We start from the raw sequence: 10,119 nt of genomic DNA, 5'->3' as shown, positions 1-10,119 counted from the left end.
TCGGCCGCGGCCCTTGCGGCGGCGCGGCTGATGGCGGCCGCCCCGTCTCGCCGCGCTTGGCCGTTGCCCAGGCGCCCGCCAATCAGCGGGAAGGGCGGGAAGAGAGCGGAGGGAAAGGTGGGCGGCGGCCATGACGGGCAGGCGGCGGCCATGAAGCGGCGGCGCTGGGTGTCCCCGGAGCCGGGCTGCCTGCAGGCCTGGGCTGCCGAAAGCCGGGACCTGGCCGGCCGCTGGCGGGTGCGGCGGATCCCCTCTCCATCACCCCCCCCCGTCCCCGGGGCTGCCTGCCCTGTGGTCGGTGCCGGTTGCCATGGGAACGCCGCAGCCCGCCGGGGTGGCGGGGACGGGACGGGGGTTGCGGCGGCCCCGTGGCCGGGCCGGAGGGTGAGTGTCTCCCTTGCAGGCAGCGCGGTGCTCGGGGAGCGGCGGAGCGGTAGCGCAGGAGGAGCGACGGCAGCGAGGCGGCTTCGGGGAGCTGCTTCTAAGGATGCGGGGTGAGCGGCGGCGGCGGCCCGGTGGGCTGGGGGAAAGCCCGCCCCGGGCCTCGCCTTCACCCTCCCGGCCGCTGCCGTCCCGGAGCTCAGGCCCGCGGGCGCCGAGGCAGCCCTTCCCGCACACCGGTGTTTGCTGGGATGCAGCTCCGGCATCCTAGTGCAGGAAACAAACGACTGAAGGGAGCGGGGTGGGGGGTTCCCCGCTGAACTGGGGCTAAGGGGTTAAGGCCCGTCCCAAACTTCTGCTTGATCTTGCTGGGGGATGTGGAATTGTGGGTTTGTCCCAGGAAGCTGAGAGGGGGGGTCCCGCCACAGCTGTGGCATAGCGGAAGCCTGATGCATGGGAGAAGGAGAGAGGCACAGCGTGGGAAACCTCTGCAAAAGGGTGTATGTATTTCGGAAGAGGGTAGGCTATCAATGCTCCTTTGGGAGAGCTGAAAGGTGTCAGTCCTGGAGGACTGCAGCACCTGGACAGCTGGGGAATCGATGTCTACAGCAGTGTCCGGCACCTGGAGAGGTGAAACCTAGGTACTGCAGTTCCCAAGCTGTTAAAGCTCACCACAACAACAAAAAAAAATACTTGTGAGGACACCTCTGTTGTCGCAAAGCTGGGTGACAACACCTGAGTGCAGATACTTATTGGGTTTTTCCTAGCCAGCTCAATTTCTTGTTGGGTTGGCTGTGATCGCAGGGCTGCCGGCTACCCTCCCTTGCCTGCCTCTGGAGCTTACCATCCTCTACAACTCTCTGCTTTTTACTATGGGAGCACCTGACTCTGACATCAAAGGAGAAGCAGAAGGAATACGCATGGGGCTCCTCAGGGGTAAGGAGGTTGTTCTTGGTATGGGAGCTCCTCGGAGCGAGGAGAGCATTTTCTGCGCTTTGGAGATCTGTGGTGACTGGCTGGAGGTGCAGCGGGCAGTAAGCAGGGGAAGTCTAGCTCCGCTGGGAAGGGCAGGAGGTGGGGCAGCTTGCGGCAAAGTTTTAGTGTTAGTAGAAAATTAGCGTTTTCTTTAATTATGGCATGCTGGCTTCAAAGAAAGCTCGCTGAAATAGACTGCAGGTTAGAGGGGGATCTGCAGTGTTGGCACATGGTTGCCAAGGGACAAGTGATCTCAGGAGGCACCTGCAGGGCTGGAATCACAGCTTTGAACTGTGCATTGTCTCCTGAGCATGCTGCTGTTAACTCCACTGTCCAAGAGCTTGATTTCCATGTCACTGAGGCTGGAGCAGCCCTGTAACCCCATTCCTTCCCTTGCTACGAGGAGCCTGTGCCTGTTTGAGGCTTTCCCTCCCTCTCAGGAAGGTGTCTGTTACAGGGCACAAACCTGTTGTATCATGGCTGGAGGTTTTTTTGTTTGTTGTTTTTTTTTTCAGTTCTGGAGGCTTTTGGGGCCTGTGGGCAGGATCTCAGCACCGAGGAGCTGTGGCAGAAGGTGCTGCAGGAGGTAACTGTGGAGGAGCTGCAGGCACCTTTGCACCGACTAGGGGCTCTGCAAGCGGCGTGGTGGCTGGCAGACAGCCGCCTGGGAAGCACCACCAGCCTCTTCCGGCTCCTGACCAACACAGAGGTGCGATACAGGAGACCTGAGCAGGTTGGAAGGGGGCTGCAGGTGGACTTGCAGCCTCTGTAGGGACCAGGCTGCAAGCAGCGGGTTGCAGAGGAACATTCCCTGCTGTTTGTGAGGCTGCTGAGGGGTCCCACCTTTTTGTATGCCCTCCAGTGGCACTTGGATCTGCCTTGCCAGGATCTCCCTCTGCTTCTCCCTCAGGAGCTCCTGCTCCTGGGCCAGGCAGGAATCACTGCAGAGAGTGATTTGCAGTTGAAGCGAGGGGGTGGTAGAACATTGCTCCCCAGCACAGGCAGCACTGTCCAAGGGTTTGGTGGGACCTCTGTTTCTTCAAGCCCTGAGATCGGTGTTTCCTGCTTCCCTTCAGCATTCCCTGCTCTCTCTCCTCTGTGCATTCACAGGACCAGGAGAGAGGTCGCAGCAGTGATGGGGAGAACGAACTCCTCTACCTGCTCAAGGCATGGCGAGTACCCGCTGAGGGGGTCTCCCTGCCCCTTGTGCAGAGCGCAGAGGACTTGAAACAGATCCTCTGCACCGCAACAGTCTTCCTGCAAGGTTTGTCTGGAGGAGGTGCTCCTGCCAGCGCAGCCTCCCAGTGCTTTCCCGTCCCAGGGCCTCTTCTCCCTGCCCTTATGTTGGTTCCTCTTCCCAAGCAAACTAGACCTTGGGGCTTTCTGGGCTGTTCCTTTGGAAGAGGGCCTGGGCTGAGCCTCTGGGTCTCAATCCTGTTCGGTATCCAAAGAGCTTCCCTGCTTTTTCCCCAGCTAAGCCTTTCTCTGCACTGTCACAGCATTCCTCTGCCTGTCTGTGGCTTTAGGTAGGTGACTGGGTCCCACAGTGATCTTGTCTAAAGCGGAAGGCTGGCAGGGGAATGAATACAAGAAGTCTCCTTTCTTCTGTCTGTCCTCTGGCACTTACCTTGTTTCAAGTGCTTTGTTCCCGTCGGATTACGGGGCTGTGGGAGCCACGCAAAGCTCTTGTGCAGCTTTGTAGCCTGATGTTGCAGCAGGTGATCGATCTCATCTGACTGCTGTGCTCTGTCCCGCTCATGGTTTTGCCTCGCTTGCTGACTTGACAACCCCAGCAGTGCTGGGGGAAGCCAGCACTGCCTCGCTCTGCGCAGGCTGACATGGGGCCTTCCTGCAAGGAGGGAGGGCAGGAGCTCCTGCCCACAGACCTCTCGAAAGCCTCTAGGGCAGTGATAGCACTTCCAGCAGGGTGGTGGCAGATGTGAAGCTGATGTAGGCAAGCAATAGCAGCCTCAGAGGGAAACTTAAAATGAGGAGTGAAAGAAAAGCAAACACCATTCATGAGAAACGTTCATGAATTAATATCCCCAAGCGTCCTGCTGGGAAATGGCCTAGATATGCTGGAGAAAGGTCTTTCTGAGATTCTGTGCGTGCTTCCCATCTGTACCACTGTTGCTGTGGGTGAATCTGCAGGTGGACCTGCCCAGCGCCTACCTCTGTCCTTGTTCTGGGCCAAGGCAGGCGCCTTGGTATCTGGGCTTGGAAGATGCTATTATTTCTGCTAGACATTTCCGCTGAGTGGCTTGTTCTCTCGCAACACCATCAAACCAAAGATGGCAGCTTGGCACCATCCTGCTGCATGCTGCTGGGTGTGGAGGGGATCTGGCAGGTCCCTACGGCACCGGGAAGAAAAGGTCATGTAAGATTGGGGACCAGGTGGGGTGGGAAGGAGAGCCACAGAGCTGAGGTGTTGGGTCTGTCCTAGGGCTGCAGGAGCTGGAGGCTGGGAACTTCCCCACTGCCATCTCCCTCCTTCAGGAGGCTGCGGGAGGATTTTGCTCCAAGAGGGTCCTGGCCCAGATCTACACCTGCCTTGGCTGCTGTGCTCAGCGAATGGTAATGACTAGGCCTCTTCCCTGTCAGTGGGGAGAGCCGAAACGCAGCCTACAGTGGGGTGGGGAGGCTCAGACTGATGTCCACGCTGCCTCTGGGTGGTCCTAAGCTGCTGTAGGAAGGCAGGGTCTTGGGTAGAAGTTACCCTTGTGGCCCCTGCCTCCTTGCAGAGCTGCAAAATCTAGGCAGGGGTTTTGTCTGAGCGCAAAGGGTTGCCGCAGAGAGAGAAGCTCAAAAAACAGGCTGAGGAGGGTTGCCTTTGGCTAAAGTGCCATCCTTGCTTAGTGGTGATAGCTGGGGAAGCAGCGCAGGGACCTGGATCCCACCAAAGAGTAAAGGTGTCAGCAAGAAGTCCTTGCAACATGTACCTCTTCCCATCTAACTAGGGCAAGCCTCAGATAGCCCTTCAGCACCTGAAACGGGCCCTCCAGGTAGACTTCCAGTGCCTTCCTGCCCTGTCCCATGCGGCAACAGTGTACCACGAGCTGGGGGAGGCCAACGCAGAGCTGCAGGCCCTGGCTCTGCTCTACGAGGTTTGTCTGCTTGCTGTAGTTCTGGGTTGATTTTTTGCTCAGGAGAGCCTGCACAGAGCTTCAAGCAGGCTTCTGCTTTCTGGGGGGCTGTTTGACCTTGGAGGGGTCCCCAAAGTAGACTACAGTGATCCAGCCATGGCGCTGTCTCCAGCAGTGGGCTGGAGGAGCTCCGTGAGGTCTCAGGTTCCTGCTCAGCACGTGGCTGTTGGATGTGCCAGGGCACAGTCTCTCAAAGTCACTAATAGTAAAGAGGCCTTTAAAAGGCAGATTGTGGCTGGGAGGAGTGGGGGGTGTGTGTGCATTAGCTGTAGCAACCTTGGACTGCCTGGGAGGAGCAGGTTTGAAATCCGTAAGATACGAACACAGCCATGGAGAAGGGTCTCCCTCATTATGAATGGCCTAAGATCTGGTCTAACTAGGTCTGTGGCTGCAATGGGAGATGGTGTTCTAGGCAGCTCAGAGCACCTTGACTTGAAAACCTGAGGTGATCTGGGTGATCTTGCACATCCTCTGATGTTACCTGGAGAGCAGAAGTCTACCTGTCCCTGTGTGATACTTGTTGTTCTTCCTGGAAGCAGCTGTGCTGTGCCAAGCAAGAACAGCGGAGCTGTGCTTATGAAGTGCCGTGCTTCTGCTCATCCACGTGCATCTCCAGATGCCAGAAGTGGTAAATGATTGCAGCTGCTTGGGACTCGACCAGCATTGTGTTGACCATATTTTCTGTTACTGTTTCCCAGGCTCTGGGAAAAACCCCTCCAGCAGCTGCTTCCTCTAGTCCGTATTTCCTAATCCGAATGGAGCTCCTAGTCCACACACCAATACTAGCCTCTCTCCTTCGCCATCGCCAGCCCTCTGAAGTGAAGTACCTGCTGGCACAGCGGTGTCTCCAGTACGGGAGGTAACAGCACCTCCAATCTGCTTGCAGCATGCTGCTTGTTTGGGCTCTGTGGTTTTCTCTCTCCTCCTGGAAACAGTCCGGTTCGGTACTGCTGTTGTAGGTCTGCTCAAGTCAGGGTGGGTATTGCAACCAGAGCAAGTGTGGTGCAGGGAAAGCCTGTGGGCTAGAGATTCAGGTTCCACCTACCTGCCAGCGCTTCTTGGAGTCCCCCTGATCCTTCCACCATGTGTCCCATCCCTCTTGCAGGGTGGCTGATGCTGCGGAACATTACCTGGATTTTCTGGCTCTGCTTCAGGAGGGGCTGCGGCAGCAGGTGGGTATCTCGGTGAAGAGCTCCCTTGGTGACTTGGTAGATGAGGTTGTGCCCCCGTCCCAAGGCCTGGGCCTAAGCATCACCCCTGGACTCCAGGTTTCAGTGTCTAGTTTGAGATGTGAAGGAAATGAGGCAGGGGCTGGCACTCTGACCTGTGGCATGTCTGTCCGTGGATTCACACCAGAGTCTGCTTGCCACTGCTCTCTGGAGACACAGCTTCCCCTTCCCCGTGGGGAGCAGCTGTCGGCCTGGTTTTGGATGGCTTTCACTTCAAGAGCAGGGATTTGCTACCTTGACTCTGCTGAGCTGTTAGTGCTTCACAGGTTCTGCCTCTTCTGGCAGGCTTCAGTGTCCGTGGGAGTAGGTCTGAGCTTTTCTGGGCAGCAGCCTTGTGTTCCCAGTGAGCATGGGGCCATTCTGCTTGGCTGGGCACTCTGTGGTTCTGCCTCTGAGTGCTGCCACCTCCCTTGCTCCCCAGGTGCCCCTGGACGGTGGCTCAGCTCTGCCCAGGATCCCTGAGGTGTTCCTGGAAGCAGCATCCGCCTTGGAGCAGGTCGGAAGGCACAAGGATGCCATAACCTTGTGCGAGGAGGTCATCAGCAGAACGACTGGCCTGATCCCACAGATGTTACAAGTGGAGGAGAGGCTGGATCAGCTGGAGTGCCCGTCACCAGGGGCAGGGCTGGCGGGCAGACTCCTGTCCCAGAAGGACAGTCTGCGCTGCCTGGCCTGGAGAGCGGCTGGATACCTGCACCAGGGCTGGGCATGGGCTGAGCTGGGCAACAGCAAGGAGTCTATTACACAGTTCAGCAGGTGAGGGAGCCTCACTGGGAGAAAGAGCCTCCCCAGCAGGCAGCAGTGGCTGGCGGGGGCCGGAGCAGGGTGCAGCGCGGCAGCAGGGGCTGGTCTGACAACTTGCAGCCTATCTCCCATCCCACGGGTGGTACCAAAGTTCCTCTGTCCTCCCACCTGCAGGTGCCTCGGCGATCTCTTGCGAGTTCAGCTTTGTGGGTCCAGCTTTGAACCAGCAGGTAGGATGCTGCAAAGCTGGGAGCTGTGCGGGGCCTGGCTGGGTTGGGATCCGTGTGCTTGGCAGCAGTGGGTACCAGAGCAAGGTGCCAGGCGCAGTGTCACTGCTGGCAGGAGGCGCTTGTCCCAGCATGCTGACCTCTGTGCCATGCTAGAGACTCTGAAGGGACTGGCTGGTTTGGTTGGAGCAGGGTTTTGCTCTGCCTCCTTCCCTGCTGTGTATGCAACAGTTAAATGGGTTATGTACCAGGAAGCTTCTCAAATCCAGATTTCAGGGAAGAGATCTATACCTGTTGTGCAGGTGGGCAGCCACAGGCCAGGCTGTGCGAAGGTTGCTGCTCACCAGAGCCATGTAACATAGTGAGCTCCTGGTGTTCTTCGCTCTCACCCTCTGCCACCTCCCAGCCTCTCCCAGCCTGGTGGAGAGGCTGAGATCTGCCACCAGCTGGGGTCTGGGGAGCCAGAAGGTGAACAACCCAAGTAAACGTTTGGCCTACCCTGGCTGCTAGCTTGGCTCAGCCAGACGAGGGAGGGAACGTCTGGATGACAGTCTCCACGTCTGTGTCTTTCCATGCCAGGGAGTCTCATGCCAGAAGTGGAGGTGCTCCAGAAGATCAGGTTGCTTTCTCTCATTGGGAGAGGTGCACAGTTCCTGGAGCTGGGGAGGCACAAGGAAGCCTTGTTGGATTTCCAGCATGGTTTGCAGATCTCACCGGGTAAGAGGCTCATTTTGGTGAGGAACAGAGGTGATTTCCACAAAGGTGTCCTGGGCTGCTTTGCTGTCTTCAGCAGAAGGGTCTTGTGCTTTAGGCCATGCTGCTTAGCTTATCAAGGACTATGGTAGGTCTACTAGGCCTAGTACCTAACATCTAGCGACGTTACATACTTGAGATGCTTCTCTGGGACCTGGTCAGCTCACTGCCTTGGAGAAGCAGACCAAAACTACTGTCAGAGGAGTTTATCAGAACTCTGCCCACAACCTCTGCCCTGAGGCAGCTTCAAAATTTCTCTCCTTCCTGCCCAAACCCCAGCCTGGTACAGTCAGCTTTCTCCTGGAGATGGTCTGCATTCCCAGAACAGCCACTGGACCCTTACTTCATCCAAGCAGCATGTCTGTGCCTGGCACAGTCTGGAGGCCGAGTGCAGAGGCCTGTGGGGGAAGCGGGGAGTGGAGTGCGGAGCCATACACGCCCCGTCACAGCCGAGGCATGGCTAGTGCTGCTCCCAGGGGTGCCCCACAGCACTCCAGCTGTGCTAACACCCCACACGGGTGCAAGCTTCGCTGTAATCTGCCAGACCTGCTGCTCCCAGTCCTGATCCAGGCTCTCTCCCTGCAGGGGTGCAGACCTGCCTGCAAGCAAAACCCCAGCCTCTGTCCAAGCACAGGCGTGGCTGGCTGTGCCACAGGGCTGATGCCATCTGCCTTGGCTGCCAGCCCCAGGGTTAATTAGAGCCTGTGACACAGCCGGGATGGTCTCCTCCCCATTACACCCCCTCTCCTTGCCCTCACCTCCCTCATCTGGCTTATAAGCTACTTTTGCAATGCTCTGCAACACCGCAGGGTTGAGGACCTGCTCCTTCCCTACCAAGGGCTGAGTCCCCCTTTGTGTCTTGCAGGTGACCTGGCTGCTGCCTCCTACCTGGTGCAGGCCTTGTGGGAACTGAACCGAAAGCAGGAGGCGGCAGCTCGCTGGCAGAAGCTCTCCCAGCGTGCCCCTGGAGAGGATGGGCAACAGGAAAGGCAGGGAAGGTGTGTAGAGGGACGGGTGGGATCTCAGCTGCCCCCACAAGAGCTCCAGCAGCGCAGCCCGTGCTTCAAGCTGCGGGGTCAGTTTAGTTCAGCTCCTGCTATCCTGCAGCTCCGTCTCTGAGAGACAACAGGTTGTGGCTCTGCAGGGGCTCGCTGGGGCACAGAAGGGCTGACATGGATCCAAACAGGAGGGCAGAGCCAGGGGCCCTGCACAGTGCACAGGGAGCAAACTTCCTTGTCGGGCCGTGGTGAGGGAACGCTGTGGCCCTCACTGCTCCAATGCTCCCTTCTCTTTCAGGCCCTTCCCCTTGTACCTGGTGTCGTGTCTGAAGCAGGCGACGTTCCCACACTGTGAATCTCTTACCAGAAGCATACAGGGTTGTCTCGGGACCGGAAGCCAGGACCCCTCAGGCTGAGCTGCTCAGCCGCCCCATCCCCACCTGCTGAACCCTCCCCTCACCGCGCCTCCATGAGGTCTTTAGGGACTCCTCCAAGACTCGGAGTTACTCTTGGGTAAAGCTGGATTCCTAAAGGACTGAAACAGAATAGATCTCCTTTCCTAATAACAGAAAACTTTAAGTTTTCACTCAGTGAGCATAGTTTGGAGCCCAGGAAAGTGGCTCCAGTCAAGGAGCACGCAGCTCCGACATCTTGCTTCCGCTGTGCTGCCTGCATCAGGGACAGCAGCTGGGTCCAGACCCCTGTCCCGTGTGCCCCTAGGGCTCTGTGCCTGCCACGGCAAATGGCTCTAGGCCCCACTGTGGCGCTGAGCAGGCCGAAGGGCCACCTGCTCCTGCCCAGCGTTTGGCACAGCTCGTTTTGGACAAGAAGATGCTCACAACCACCTAAACCCAGGCTTTGGCAAGCTGAGCCCCACGTGGGGGGGAAGAAATGGTCTGGAGCAAACAGGTGACGGGTGAGGAGGGAAATGGGAGGCGGCAAAGCTTGGGAGGAGTGTGAGGCAGGGGCAGCTGTAGCCTCCTCGGAGGGGCTCAGCTTTTGGGAAAACCATCCCAGCACGTCCCACACCACTGGTGTTGGGGCAGCAGACACAATGTCGCCCCAGTGATGACTCCGGCCCCATAGAAAAGTCACCTGGGTGGGGACAGGGGATGCAAATGCCTGAACAGGCGGAACAGGGCCTTGGAGGGCAGCGAGTCAAAAAAATCCACCAGGGATGAGAAAAACTATCAAAACCATACAAAAAGTGGGGGGGAAGAGGGATGCGGGTGTCCGTGGGCACAGGGGGCGGGCCGGTTCCCCCGCAGACGTCCTCCCACACTAGTTTCCCCCCGCGCTGCCCACGCGTTGGGCGCCGCCGGCTGAGACCCGCCGCGCTCAGCGCACCCACGCCGCTCCCCGAGGTCCCGCCTCCCCGACTTCCTGATTGGCGGCAACCTTACCGCCCGTTTCACCTTTCCTCGGGTACTAGCCAATTGCGAGGTGGCGCTAACCGGGGACTTCCCGCCCGGATTTTTCCCATTGGAGGATTTTTGCCATTGGCTGCCCGTGTTGCTGGGTGGAACAGGCAGGGGAGGGACGGGGCTGCGATTGGCTGAGGGGTGTTGCGCTTGGCTCGTGACGATAGGGAAGGGAAAAGGCGAGGGGCGGGGCGGAGGAGGCAGAGAGCGCTCCTTCTTTTTCTCCCCCCCGTCCTCCCCTCCCATTG

General features: G+C 58.4%; 1 protein-coding gene across 5 annotated transcripts; it reads left to right on the top strand.

The window, feature by feature from the left end:
• The first annotated feature begins 111 nt into the window (after nt 1-111).
• FANCG (FA complementation group G) lies at nt 112-8,996 on the top strand. Of its 5 annotated transcripts, none has more exons than XM_064438414.1 (14): nt 112-237; nt 404-494; nt 1,186-1,317; nt 1,872-2,065; nt 2,467-2,620; nt 3,800-3,930; nt 4,314-4,460; nt 5,198-5,358; nt 5,605-5,671; nt 6,150-6,484; nt 6,647-6,702; nt 7,279-7,416; nt 8,318-8,450; nt 8,749-8,996. In XM_064438414.1, the coding sequence occupies exons 1-14, from the start codon at nt 151-153 to the stop codon at nt 8,864-8,866; spliced, it is 1,944 nt and encodes a 647-aa protein (XP_064294484.1). In that variant the 5' UTR covers nt 112-150; the 3' UTR covers nt 8,867-8,996. The 5 variants fall into 5 exon arrangements, with proteins under 5 accessions (XP_064294484.1, XP_064294485.1, XP_064294482.1 ...); XM_064438415.1 differs by having other exon boundaries at nt 1,153-1,317; nt 1,872-1,942; XM_064438412.1 differs by having other exon boundaries at nt 1,153-1,317.
• The last annotated feature ends 1,123 nt before the right edge of the window (nt 8,997-10,119 follow it).

Source organism: Phalacrocorax carbo, chromosome Z (assembly GCF_963921805.1).
Source record: "Phalacrocorax carbo chromosome Z, bPhaCar2.1, whole genome shotgun sequence".
NCBI classification, from domain to species: domain Eukaryota; kingdom Metazoa; phylum Chordata; class Aves; order Suliformes; family Phalacrocoracidae; genus Phalacrocorax; species Phalacrocorax carbo.
This window is presented reverse-complemented; position numbering and strand designations above follow the sequence as displayed.